This window comes from Ambystoma mexicanum, chromosome 5p (assembly GCF_040938575.1).
Source record: "Ambystoma mexicanum isolate Mex_15411 chromosome 5p, UKY_AmexF1_1, whole genome shotgun sequence".
In the NCBI taxonomy this organism is placed as follows: domain Eukaryota; kingdom Metazoa; phylum Chordata; class Amphibia; order Caudata; family Ambystomatidae; genus Ambystoma; species Ambystoma mexicanum.
The window spans coordinates 130,073,855-130,088,696 of NC_090930.1; the positions used below are offsets into that span (position 1 = coordinate 130,073,855).

The 14,842-nt window shown below is 50.1% G+C and overlaps 1 protein-coding gene across 1 annotated transcript in view; it reads right to left on the minus strand.

Moving 5' to 3' along the window:
• LOC138480782 (relaxin receptor 1-like) overlaps positions 1–14,842 on the minus strand; it is a 583,697-nt gene that overhangs the window by 141,304 nt on the left and 427,551 nt on the right. Inside the window, exon 10 of the mRNA XM_069612524.1 lies at positions 14,656–14,727. Within this exon, the coding sequence (XP_069468625.1) occupies positions 14,656–14,727 (72 nt within the window). The remainder of the gene's footprint in view (positions 1–14,655; positions 14,728–14,842) is intronic.

The following is a 14,842-nucleotide window of genomic DNA, read 5'->3' on the forward strand; positions in this document are numbered from 1 at the left end:
GAAAAGGGCCCACCGCAATTGGCGTGAGGACTGGGCTTTGGCTGTTTTAAGATATTGCAGATTTCGGTTGTCCGTGATAACTGTAGTAGTGTGTCTGGCCCCCCGAAGGTAGTGCCGCCAGGCCTTAGAGGCGGACTTGATAGCCAAGAGTTCTTTGTCAGTAATGGCGTAATAAATCTCTGGAGGTGAGAATCTTTTTGACCAGAAGGCCACTCGGTTTATCTGGCCGGTTTCTGGGTCTCTCTGTGAGAGGACAGCCCCTATTGCCATACTGGAAGCATCCGTTTCCACGATATAAGGGAGGTCTGGACGAGGATGTTGCAGGATTGGCGCAGAGGTAAACCTTTTCTTGAGTTCCTGAAAAGCTTTTTGTGCTTCTTCGGTCCAGGCAAACTTTTTATTGTTTTTTCGTAACAATATTGTGATCGGGTGTACAACCTGAGAGAAATCTGGTATGAACCGGCAATAGAAGTTCGCAAAGCCCAACATGCTTTGAACCCCTTTCAATGACGTTGGTGATGGCCATTTCAAAATGGCGTCTACTTTGTGCATGTCCATCCTGATGCCTCCTGGAGTAAGGATAAAACCAAGAAACTCAACTTCGGTGACGTGAAAAAAACATTTTTCAAGCTTTGCATATAAACGATGTTGGCGGAGCTTGGTGAGGACTGAACAAACGTGCTTGATATGATCTTGTTTCGAGGTTGAGTACACTAAGAGGTCATCTATGTACACTAGGGTGCAGACATCAATTAATTCTCTCAAGACGTCATTCATGAAATATTGAAATGCTGCAGGAGCGTTGCATAACTCAAAGGGCATGACTTGATATTCATACAAGCCGTATTTGGTACGGAAAGAAGTTTTCCATTCGTCTCCGCTTCTGACTCGAACCAGGTGGTACGCTCCTCGAAGGTCCAATTTGGTATAAATCTGGGCATCTTTGACCTGGTCTAGCATTTCAGAGATAAGTGGCAAGGGATAATGGTTTTTCACTGTGATCTGGTTTAATATGCGGTAGTCAATACAGGTCCTCAAGTCCCCTTCTTTTTTCGGTACGAAGAACAAAGGACTGGCTGCAGGGGACTTCAATGGATGGATGAATCCGTTTGCAAGGTACTGGTCTAAATAAGACTTCAGATGATGATTTTCTGGTTCCGTAAGAGCGTAGATTCTGCCGCAAGGGATTTGTGCACCTGGAACAAGGTCAATCTGACAGTCATAGGTCCTGTGCGGTGGCAGTGTGTTTGCTTGGTCCTTCTGGAATACGTCCTGGAAATCGTGGTATTCCTTTGGCAAGGTATTAGTTACTCCCAGGGTTGACGCTGTCGCTCCGGGAGTCGTAGAGATACTGAAGTCAGCTTTCTGTTCTTGATAATAACAGGCAGGGGAGCAGTCGCTGGGGAAGGTTAATTTCCGTGCCTGCCAGTCAATCAAAGGGTTGTGAGTGACTAACCATGGCATCCCTAGTATTAGCCGGAATTGAGGTGCCTTGATGAGATCGAACGAAATAGATTCCCGATATCCTTCCTGGCACAGCAAGGTTACCCCGACTGTGCACTGGGTCACGGGTCTGGAAGCGATTTCTGTCCCATCCACAGTGGTTACCTTATCCGTGGTCAGCTTGGAACATAAGGGAAGCCCCATCTCTGCTGCCAAGTCTTGATCTATATAATTTCCAACTGCTCCGCTGTCGATGTATGCTTCAACGGCATGCATTCTTGACGACTGTTGGTTGTTAATTAAGATCACTGGTATTGCAAAGTGCGAGGTCAGTGACTCTTTCCTCTCATTCGACAAACTGACCTCTACGTTTGCCGAGCTTGGTAGTTTTCCGATTCCGATTCCTTAACTTCAACTTTTTCTGTGGCCCTGACGATCCTACTTGGGGGTTTTACTGGGCAGTCCTTCAGGAAATGTCCTGTTTTTCCGCAATACAGACATAGCTGTTGTTGTCTTCTTTTGTCTCGCTCTTGTTTTGGTAATGGAGGTCCTATTCCTCCGATCTGCATGGGTTCCACAGTGTTTTCTTGCACTCGAGTTGTGTTGTCTCTTGGTCGAACATACACGGCCCGAGGGTCCGTTTTGGAACGGTCTGCTTTTCGGTCTTGCAACCGGTGTTCTAGCTGCACGACCAAACTTATGAATTCGGAACAGTCTCTGGGAGGATCAACCACCTGGACTAGAACGTCTTTTAACTCACCTCGCGAGCCCTGATGAAACAACGTGGTTCTTTTGTTTTCAGGCCACCTAGCTTCGGCAACCAGTCTATTGAAGGTAGCAATGTACGTTAACAAGTCCTGATTCCCCTGTCAGAGGGATAGGAGTTCATTGTCTACTGCTTGTTCTCGGGTATGGCGAGCAAAAAGTTTTTCCATTTCTCTCTGGAACCCCCCAAAGTCATGTAACAAAGGATCATCATGGGTCACCAACAGCACCGACCAATCCGCTGCACTACCACTCAGGTATGATAAAACAAAGGCTACCCGAGCTTGGTCATTTGGGAATGCTCCAGGCCTACAAAGAAAATGAAGGTGACACTGATTCATGAATGCTGCGTACTTCCGTGGGTTGCCTGCAAACCTCTCAGGTGGTGCCAGAGGAACTGTTCCTGGTAACATGATCCGTACCGGAGTGGAGGTAGTGGGTGGTATGGTGACATTTTGCATCATTGTATTGCTTCCAGGTAGAGGCGTCTGTCCTGCCTGTGATTGCAAGTATTGCCTGCTAATCTCTTCAGTGCACTCTTTGGTCACTATTAGGTCTCTCCGGAGGGCATTAGTCTCTTGCCGGGCAGAGTGAACCTCGGCACGAAGTTCCCCTAACAATTGGGCCAATTGGTCCATTTCTGATGTCTCCATGGCGCCCAGGTGGATTGGTTTTAGGAGTCTTCGCTTTCTGTTACGCTCACCTGGAATCCACCGGGACGCCACCCAGCCGGATTGGACGCTGGTATCCTTCTCAACGGTTCCCAGATGTGGACTGCGGGGGAGGTTGTGTCTGAAAATACAGGAGGCTATGTTCAAGACTGGCCAACTGAGGAAATAGCCTCCTACCACCCCGTAAGACTTCAGCCCCTCTGGGCCCTCTCCTCACCTTATTGTTGAGTTAGGTGTGCTCTCCGTCCTGCCTTCTTGGCAGGGGTGCGTTGTCCTTCGTGGGCAAATACTTCACTGACACCGACCCGTTTTATGTCTTTCAGGTAGGTCTTATTGCTGTTTTCGTATTGTGTTGTTATTCCTGCATGCCTTTCTTGGTTTAATAATGTCTCTTTCTCTTCCTAGATATGCGGAGGGTCAGCGTGGCGCATTGGCTGAGTTGGGCCTCGCCAATAAATGGTGGCGCGTGATGAGCGCTACGATGCGGTAAGTAAGCGCTATGCGCAGCGCTGTGATGTCTTGCCTTATCTAACCTGTTTTCTCTTCTTTTCTCATAGGTCACAGTGTTCTCCCAGCGAGTGGAATTCCAAGGCGATGCCGGCCGAGGGGCGACCTGCCAGGTAAGCCTTTCGGAACAGTTCGTAATATTATGATCTCTCTAATACCTTGCATCTTTCCTTTTTTTTCAGATCCTTCGGTCCGGAAGATGCGCTGATCCAAAGAAGCTGTTTGCAAAAGCGGTGGGCGGTTAGAGGTGAAGATTGCAGGTAAGGAGCTGCTGCTAATGATGTTCCTTTTATCTCCATGCAGGTTCTGCTTCTCCGAGGTTCACGGGTATCGCTGGACACGGTGAGCATCATGTTGCAAAATTGCAAAGTAGCGCGAAGCGTGTTATCCAAGTCGGGTGTGGTTTAAATAGTTTCAAGAAAGTAGTCCAGGTAAAGTAGTCCCTAGGCTACCACACCCAAAACACTATACCGCATAGCTTGGTTCCTAGGAGCCAAGCTATGTGGATGCCTCCATGTTGGCTGGCAGCTTCAAAATAAAGTAGTCCCCTAAGCACATGTTTATTCACTGTGTAAGAGCCTGGCGCCATAGGCGCCAGGACTGGCTCCAAGAGGGCCTATGAAGTGGATGCCAGGCTTATTAGAGATCCGAGCCCTGACCTCTCCTGGCCCATTGGCTTGTCAGAGGGGTTTATGGATGTGGGTCGTTACAGCGACCTGCGACGGGACCAGGTGGGATTTGGAGTAGTTGATGGCGAATCACAGATCCATGAGAAGTTGGACGGTCTCCGCTGTGTGTTCTACGGCGAGTTCTCTTGTCCTTGGACGGATGAGCCAATAGTCCAGGTAGGGGTAGACGTGGATACCCCGCAGGTGCAGCCGCGCCGCCACTGGTGCGAGGCACTTGGTAAACACTCTGGGTGCCGACTTCAGCCCGAATGGCAGGGCCTTGAATTGGTAGTGCCGCCCCTGGACTACGAATCTGAGAAACTTTCAGAGTCCTTTTAGAATGGGGATGTGGAAGTAAGCATCCTCCAAGTCCAGTGACGATAGGAAGTCGCCCTCCTCCAGCTGTCCCAACACGTGCTGGAGGGTGACCATCCTGAACTTTTGTGCCTTGATGTATTTGTTCAACCACCGCAGGTCCAGGATGGGGTGCCAACCGCCCGTCTTTTTTCTGATGAGGAAGTACCTTGAGTATACTCCGGAGCCCCAGAGCCTCTTCAGGACTAGCTCAATGGCACCCTTCTTGAGCATTGCCCTTACTTCTTTTTTTTTTTTAAACATCTTTTTATTGAAGTAGTGGCAGGTACACAACTCGCTCCAGCAACATAACAAGAAAAAATCATACAATGGCACATTGCATTTTCACAGGTGATACATATTTACATGGGGTCTTCATTGTCCGACGGCAGTTCACATAAGTATGTCCTGAACGGGCCCCAGATGTCCTTCGGGCGGCTCATTCTCGGCTGAGTCAGTACATATTGTTCCTCGTTCTCATTCACATATGTCAATTCTCGTAAAAAGGTGTTCATGCTCGGAGGTGTAGGGCTTTTCCAAGCCTGGAGGATGCATTTTTTAGCAACTGCGCAAGAATCATTAAAGAGTCTTCTAGTTCTCTCAGAGAACTTCCCAATATCACCAAACAGGTATTTTTGTGGAGACAGGAATGGGGATATTTGTGTGAGTTCCGTCAGCAACTCAGCCATCCCCCCCAGTACCGCTGTAGCTCAGGGCAGTCCCAATACATGTGGAAGGACCCTGCTTGTGGGGCGCCGCACTTAGGGCATTCGCCCGAGGAGTCTGGTACAAACCTCGCCACTGTGGCCGGTGTATAGTGCAGTCTATTAAGAATTTTAAATTGTATCTGGCGCAGTCCCGCATTGAGCGAAACCCTTTTAGTGAGTGAACAATACTTTACCCATTTCTCATCAGGAATGCCTATCTACAAATCTGCTTCCCATTTTATTTTCACATTGTTGGTCATGTGGGTGTGGGCCTGCACCGATGCATATAATTTGGAGACTCCCAGACCCCCCCCGAGTTGTGATCAGTTGTAAACATGGGTGTGAGAGTGGCTCATCAGGAAATAGGGGCAGCATCGCCCTTACTTCTAACAGCAGTTGAGGGATGTGATTTTCCTTCCTGGCCACGGGAGGAATGTGGGGGCACTTCTTTAGAAATTCAAGAGTGTGCCTGTGGGCCAGGGCATCCAGCACCCAACGGTCGGTGGAGAGGGACTCCCACACGCTGATGAACTTTGCCAGCCGGCCTTCCACCGGGGTGCTCAGGTGGAGGCCCAATGCTACATCCGGTTCAGTCCTGCTTGCCGCCTTGGCCTTCTTGGCGACGACGACAAGATCCTCCTGACTTGCCGCGTCCTCTGTAGGCCTCCTGTGACGAGGAGCGGGCCGCCTGGTGGAATGTGAGGAGCCGCTGTCGGATCCCTTGGAGGCAGCCTGTCTGCCTCCGGCGTTCCAAAAGGGCGGACGTCATTGCTGCAACACTCCCAAGGCCCGAGTCGTCTCATTGTCGGTCTTGATGGCCTTAAGTGACTCATCCACTGTTTTTCCAAACAGGTTGTTCCTGTAGAAGGGCATGTCCAAATCTCTAGTTTGCACGTCCTGGCAGAAATCAGTTGCCCTCAGCCATCCCCGCCATCGAAGGCAAACACCGTTGCCCAACTGGCGGAATCCGGTGTCAGCGCTGTCCGTGGCCACCGTTATGGCGTGGTCCGATGCCACCTCACCTTCCTGCAGGATCTCCAGGGCCTCCGACCTCTTGTCGTCCGGTAGGAAGTCCAGCAGGGGAGCGATCTTGTACCATAGCTTCCTGTCGTAGCGGGCCACAATCGCTAGGGCGTTGGCCACCTTAATTGTCGTCACCGCAGACGAGATGACTCGTCATCCCATGGCGTCCAGCTTCTTTCCCTCGCCGTCGGGTGGGGAGGTCGAAGTTGAGGATGACGTCCCTGCCGCCTTCTTCTTGGCTGCCGCTGAGACGACCGAATCCGGGGTCGGCTGTGCCCTAAGGCATAAAGGGGCGGAATTGGGGACCCGGTACTTCTTCTCATACCGAACCCTCTTGGCAGGTGTCGTGGACGGGTTCTTCAGGAGAGCAAGTCCCTCCTCCCAGATATTGCCAATCAATGGTACAGCGAGGACCGTCTTCCTCTTGGCCTTGCGCCGCTGAAAGAGGAAACCTTCCTTCTTCTGTTCCTCAGTGCAGAGCCGAAAAAGATTGGATGCCCTGGCAATCATGGTGTGGAAGGAGCCACTTTAGTCGGGTGGGGCGGCCCGAGGGAGTGGTGATGGAAGGCCCATCGTGTCATCACCACCGTCATCATCCGTCCCTGTCGTGGCTGTATCCGTTCCCGTGTCATCCCTAGGATCCGGGGAAGGAAATGAAGGCTGAGCAGGCCGCACGGGCTGGAAAGGCGGCGGGGATGAACTCTCCTCCGCTTGTTTGGAGGGCTTCCCGACGGGCCCGGTTCTGCTGGGTCGTCCGTTGGGGTTAGGGGCAATCTCGTCCTTAATGGCCACCAAGTTGTCCTGAGGCTTTGGCACTGGCTGTGACGAGCGTGATGGTTGCTCCTCCTCCACGGGAGCCTCATCGGCGCCACCGTCGCTCTCTTCGTCCGCCTCCTCGGGGTTCCCCCCGTGGGACCGGCCCTCCTCGAACCTCTTGTTGAGGCCCTTCACGACTTCAACCAGTTCCTCCTCAGAGGATGTATCTGTGTCCGTGACGGCCACCGCCCCCCCTCTTTTTCCACCGGGGTCTTCACGGGGGTCTTATTGATGGGCTGAAAAGAGGATTCCCTCTGTGGCGGCAGGGGAACTCTGGGCCCTGAGGTCGCTTCCACTGGGTTAGCCTCCACAGGCTTCGCCAGGGCTGCCGCAACTCCCTCGATAGAGGCCTTCACCGGGTGAATCAAGGCCTTCACCACCTTGGGCGCTTGAGGCCTTCACCTTGGGGGAGGGGTCACCGACTCACTCCTCCTTGGCTGATTCCTTCGAGATCGACCGGGGCCTCTCCAGAAGCTTAGCCGGGTTCTCGGATTTTCTCTTCCCCGGGACAGAGCGTTGGCTCGTGGTTGATGGCGTCGGTGAAAGTGCACCCTGTCTCGCAGCAGAGGAGCCCGACCCTTTGGCGCTCCCTGTGCCCGCAGACTTGCGGTGCTTTGCCTTCTGTTGGGCCCCCGTCGCCGGGGCACCCTCACAGGACTTAGAATACCGCTCGGACTTCTTCTTCTTCTCACCTGCTGGGCCCTTTTCCAGCCAGCTGGCAAGGCGAGTCTGACAATCCCTCATAGTCTGTTCTGACAGGTTCTTGCAAATTGCACAGTCCTTTTCCATGTGCGTCTTGTCTTCGTGAAGGCAGTAAAGACATCTCGAATGCTCATCCTCCTTGAAAACATTCTGTAATCCGAATCCAGGGCAGTTCTTGAACAGTTTGGATCCGGGTGTCGAGCTTCCCTTGTCCTGGGCCATGTCCACGAGGTAGGCCTCAGATATTCTGGAATCTTCCAAGAAGCGTAACTCGACGAAAACTTCGCCCTTGAGGGGGCGTAGAAAATTCCGAAATGGGTCCCCGTTGATAGGAAGTAGAAACGGTGGAGCTTGATTTTTTCTTTACTGAGGATTCCCAGTCTGACGACGGGGAATATTCATTAGCATGTGAATCCATGCCAGACCACATGCTGGAGAAGAAAAGCATACTGACTGACAACTGTATGTATGGTTCGAGGAGCCACCAACAGACCGAAGCATCCTGTGAGCAGGTAACCAGAACATGCTGTTGAACAGATAGCTGGAACCACAGCCGAACAGGCACTTATGTGCTATTGTCAGAGCTCCAAAGGAAATACGAGCTTCCATAGCTAGCCAAGGGAGCCCTCTTCTACCTTCAGAAACATGATCCCTTCTTCCAGGCCCTTCTAATATAAACACTGCGTGGTTTTGCTTGAGGTTTGTTAATCTCTCCCTGGCTGATTCCCAGAAAAAGACTACTACAGTAATCTAGCTTAGCCCCCATTATGGCTCTGGCCACCACCCAACAGGTCTTTTTCATCAGCAATCTCAGATGGTAGGAAGATGTGAAGACAGCATGGTTTATCTGCGCCTTCATAGTAAGTGCTGAATCCAGGACCATACCAAGGGTTTTAGCTTTCTTTTGGGTCACTATGGTGCAACCAGCCACAATATAATTACTGTATTTGGGGGTCAATTTTGCCAGCCTATGAGATGTTCCTGCAAGCATCAGATCCGTTTTGGCATCATTCAATGCCATCCCGTTCATCACCATCCACTGTTGGATGAGGGCATATACCTCACTAACAACCACAGTGTCCCTCTCAATGTCTCCTGTAATAGGAATGAGGCACTGTGTGTGATTGGGAATGCAGAACTGTATCTTTCACTGAGCCACCAGTCCTATGGACAGAACACAGCTGTATCATTCACTGAGCCACCCGTCCTATGGACAGAACACAGCTGTGCCACCAGTCATATGTACAAAACACAGCTGTAGATTTCACTGAGTGCTATGGACAGAACACAGCTGTATCTTTCACTGAGCCACCAGTGCTATGGACAGAACACAGCTGTAGATTTCACTGAGCCACCAGTCCTATGGACAGAACACAGCTGTATATTTTACTGAGCCACCAGTGCAATGGACAGAACACAGCAGTAGCGTTCACTGAGCCGCCAGTCCTATGGACAGAACACAGCTGTATCTTTCACTGAGCCACCAGTGCTATAGACAGAACACAGCGGTATCTTTCACCGAGCCACCAGTGCTATGGACAGAACACAGCTGAATCTTTCACTGAGCCACCAGTCCTATGGACAGAACACAGCTGTATATTTTACTGAGCCACCAGTGTAACGGACAGAACACAGCTGTATCTTTCACTGAGCCGCCAGTCCTATGGACAGAACACAGCTGTATATTTTACTGAGCCACCAGTGCAATGGACAGAACACAGCTGTAGCGTTCACTGAGCCGCCAGTCCTATGGACAGAACACAGCTGTATATTTTACTGAGGCACCAGTATCTTTCACTGAGCCACCAATCCAATGGACAGAACACAGCTGTATCTTTCACTGAGCCACCAGTGCTATAGACAGAACACAGCGGTATCTTTCACCGAGCCACCAGTGCTATGGACAGAACACAGCTGTATCTTTCACTGAGCCACCAGTCCTATGGACAGAACACAGCTGTATATTTTACTGAGCCACCAGTGTAACGGACAGAACACAGCTGTAGATTTCACTGAGCCACCAGTCCTATGGACAGAACACAGCTGTATATTTTACTGAGCCACCAGTGCAATGGACAGAACACAGCTGTAGCGTTCACTGAGCCGCCAGTCCTATGGACAGAACACAGCTGTATATTTTACTGAGGCACCAGTATCTTTCACTGAGCCACCAATCCAATGGACAGAACACAGCTGTATCTTTCACTGAGCCACCAGTGCTATAGACAGAACACAGCGGTATCTTTCACCGAGCCACCAGTGCTATGGACAGAACACAGCTGTATCTTTCATTGAGCCACCAGTCCTATGGACAGAACACAGCTGTATATTTTACTGAGCCACCAGTGTAACGGACAGAACACAGCTGTATCTTTCACTGAGCCGCCAGTCCTATGGACAGAACACAGCTGTATATTTTACTGAGGCACCAGTGCAATGGACAGAACACAGCTGTATCTTTCACTGAGCTACCAGTCCAATGGACAGAACACAGCTGTAGATTTCACTGGGCCACCAGTCCTATGGACAGAAAACAGCTGTATCTTTCACTGAGCCATCAGTGCTATGGACAGAACACAGCTGTATCTTTCACCGAGCCACCAGTGCTATGGACAGAACACAGCTGTATCTTTCACCGAGCCACCAGTCCTATAGACAGAACACAGCTGTATATTTTACTGAGGCACCAGTGCAATGGACAGAACACAGCTGTATCTTTCACTGAGCCACCAGTGCTACAGACAGAACACAGCTGTATCTTTCACCGAGCCACCAGTCCTATGGACAGAACACAGCTGTATATTTTACTGAGGCACCAGTGCAATGGACAGAACACAGCTGTATATTTCACTGAGCCACCAGTCCAATGGACAGGACACAGCTGTAGATTTCACTGGGCCACCAGTCCTATGGACAGAATACAGCTGTATCTTTCATTGAGCCACCAGTGCTATGGACAGAACACAGCTGTATCTTTCACTGAGCCACCAGTGCTATGGACAGAACACAGCTGTATCTTTCACCGAGCCACCAGTCCTATAGACAGAACACAGCTGTATATTTTACTGAGGCACCAGTGCAATGGACAGAACACAGCTGTATCTTTCACTGAGCCACCAGTGCTACAGACAGAACACAGCTGTATCTTTCACCGAGCCACCAGTCCTATGGACAGAACACAGCTGTATATTTTACTGAGGCACCAGTGCAATGGACAGAACACAGCTGTATATTTCACTGAGCCACCAGTCCAATGGACAGGACACAGCTGTAGATTTCACTGGGCCACCAGTCCTATGGACAGAATACAGCTGTATCTTTCATTGAGCCACCAGTGCTATGGACAGAACACAGCTGTATCTTTCACTGAGCCACCAGTGCTATGGACAGAACACAGCTGTATCTTTCACCGAGCCACCAGTCCTATGGACAGAACACAGCTGTACATTTTACTGAGGCACCAGTGCAATGGACAGAAACACAGCTGTAACTTTCACTGAGCCACCAGTGCTACAGACAGAACACAGCTGTATCTTTCACCGAGCCACCAGTGCTATGGACAGAACACAGCTGTATCTTTCACTGAGCCACCAGTGTTATGGACAGAACACAGCTGTATCTTTCACTGAGCCACCAGTGCTATGGACAGAACACAGCTGTATCTTTCACTGAGCCACCAGTGCTATGGACAGAGCACAGCTGTATCTTTCACCGAGCCACCAGTGCTATGGACAGAACACAGCTGTATCTTTCACTGAGCCACCAGTGCTATGGACAGAACACAGCTGTATATTTTACTGAGCCACCAGTGCAATGGACAGCACACAGCTGTATCTTTCACTGTGCCACCAGTCCTATGGACAAAACACAGCTGTATATGTCACTGAGCCACCAGTGCTTTGGACAGAACACAGCTGTATATTTTACTGAGCCACCAGTGTAATGGACAGAACACAGCTGTATCTTTCACTGAGCCGCCAGTCCTATGGACAGGACACAGCTGTATCTTTCACCGAGCCACCAGTCCTATGGACAGAACACAGCTGTATATGTCACTGAGCCACCAGTGCTTTTGACAGAACACAGCTGTATATTTTACTGAGCCACCAGTGTAATGGACAGAACACAGCTGTATCTTTCACTGAGCCGCCAGTCCTATGGACAGGACACAGTTGTATCTTTCACCGAGCCACCAGTCCTATGGACAGAGCACAACTGTATCTTTCACCGAGCCACCAGTGTTATAGACAGAACACAGCTGTATCTTTCACCGAGCCGCCAGTGCTATGGACAGAACACAGCTGTATCTTTCACTGAGCCACCAGTCCTATGGACAGAACACAGCTGTATCTTTCACCGAGCCACCAGTGCTATGGACAGAACACAGCTGTATCTTTCACTGAGCCACCAGTGCTATGGACAGAACACAGCTGTATATTTTACTGAGCCACCAGTGCAATGGACAGCACACAGCTGTATCTTTCACTGAGCCACCAGTCCTTTGGACAAAACACAGCTGTATATGTCACTGCGCCACTAGTGCTTTGGACAGAACACAGCTGTATATTTTACTGAGCCACCAGTGTAATGGATAGAACACAGCTGTATCTTTCACTGAGCCGCCAGTCCTATGGACAGGACACAGTTGTATCTTTCACCGAGCCACCAGTCCTATGGACAGAGCACAACTGTATCTTTCACTGAGCCACCAGTGTTATAGACAGAACACAGCTGTATCTTTCACCGAGCCGCCAGTGCTATGGACAGAACACAGCTGTATCTTTCACTGAGCCACCAGTCCTATGGACAGAACACAGCTGTATCTTTCACCGAGCCACCAGTGCTATGGACAGAACACAGCTGTATCTTTCACTGAGCCACCAGTGCTATGGACAGAACACAGCTGTATATTTTACTGAGCCACCAGTGCAATGGACAGCACACAGCTGTATCTTTCACTGAGCCACCAGTCCTTTGGGCAAAACACAGCTGTATATGTCACTGCGCCACTAGTGCTTTGGACAGAACACAGCTGTATATTTTACTGAGCCACCAGTGCAATGGACAGCACACAGCTGTATCTTTCACTGAGCCACCAGTCCTTTGGACAAAACACAGCTGTATATGTCACTGCGCCTCTAGTGCTTTGGAAAGAACACAGCTGTATATTTTACTGAGCCACCAGTGTAATGGACAGAACACAGCTGTATCTTTCACTGAGCCACCAGTCCTATGGACAGAACACAGCTGTATATCTTACTGAGGCACCAGTGCAATGGACAGAACACAGCTGTATGTTTCACTGAGCCACCAGTGCAATGGACAGGACACAGCTGTATCTTTCACTGAGCCGCCAGACCTATGGACAGAACACAGCTGTGGATTTCACCGAGCCACCAGTGCAATGGACAGAACACAGCTGTATCTTTCACTGAGCCACCAGTGCTATGGACAGGACACAGCTGTGGATTTCACCGAGCCACCAGTGCAATGGACAGAACACAGCTGTATCTTTCACTGAGCCACCATTGCAATGGACAGGACACAGCTGTATCTTTCACTGAGCCACCAGTGCTTTGGACAGAACACAGCTGTATCTTTCACTGAGCCACCAGAGCTATGGACAGAACACAGCTGTATCTTTCATTGAGCTGCCAGTGCTATGTACAGAACACAGCTGTATCTTTCACTGAGCCGCCAGTGCTATGGACAGAACAAAGCTGTGGATTTCACTGAGCCACCAGTGCAACGGACAGAACACAGCTGTATCTTTCACTGAGTTGCCAGTGCAATGGACAGGACACAGCTGTATCTTTCACTGAGCCGCCAGTGCTATGGACAGAACACAGCTGTGGATTTCACTGAGCCACCAGTGCAATGGACAGGACACAGCTGTATCTTTCACTGAGCCGCCAGTGCTATGGACAGAACACAGCTGTATCTTTCACTGAGCCGCCAGTGCTATGGACAGAACACAGCTGTATCTTTCACTGAGCTGCCAGTGCTATGGACAGAACACAGCTGTATCTTTCACTGAGCCGCCAGTGCAATGGACAGAACACAGCTGTATCTTTCACTGAGCCGCCAGTGCAATGGACAGGACACAGCTGTATCTTTCACTGAGCCGCCAGTGCTTTGGATAGAACACAGCTGTATCTTTCACTGAGCCGCCAGTGCTTTGGACAGAACACAGCTGTATCTTTCACTGAGCCGCCAGTGCTATGGACAGAACACAGCTGTATCTTTCACGGAGCTGCCAGTGCTATGGACAGAACACAGCTGTATCTTTCACTGAGCCGCCAGTGCTATGGACAGGACACAGCTGTATCTTTCACCGAGCCACCAGTGCTATGGACAGAACACAGCTGTGGATTTCACCGAGCCACCGGTGCTATGGTGGGTCTGGCGGAGGGGGCAGAATGCAGATCTGTATATTAGACTATGCTATCAGTGCAATCGGTGAGAGAATACACTGTGCTACTAGATCACACGACTTCACATGGCACCAGTTATGGTAAAAGAGCAGATACATATAAATATATATAAAACAACACAGCCCGGCAACGAGCTTCTGCAACTTTCAAATACACACATGACGAAGGACAGCCAGTGTGTTGAGCTGTCCTAAGCATGTCGCTATAGTCCATTCGGGATACACTAGTCCTGTTTTTAACTTTGCCTTCTGGGACTTGAAGGCCTAGATTTTACCATTATAAGCCCAGGACTACAAGTCCCAGAATACAAAGCTAAATCCAGGACTGGACTAATGTCTGCTGAATGGAGTGAATAATGTTTGCTGGGATAGGTGCAGTACTACAACAACACAGGAAGACAGGTAAGAATCTGAGGTTTTTGTTGGAGGTTGGATTCAGTTGTTTTATCTGATTTGTGTCTGAGACCTATGTGTAAGGGTGTATTCCTCTTACTCCGACATGGGACCCGATGGACCATGCACCGCCCCCCCATGCACCCGTGTGCGCCCCCCCCCCCATCACTTACAGCTGCTGGAGCTCCTGGAGATCCGCGAACAATGATGGCGGCAGGTCCTGAAGCTTATTTACAGATAAGTCTCTGCGTGGAGAGAAAAAGAAAAGGGGTTAAAAGACAGAATCCAACACTGCAAACAATTCTTAAACAGCCATATAGTTGTACGCATATTTCTCTAATTCCTTTGATGGTAGTTTTG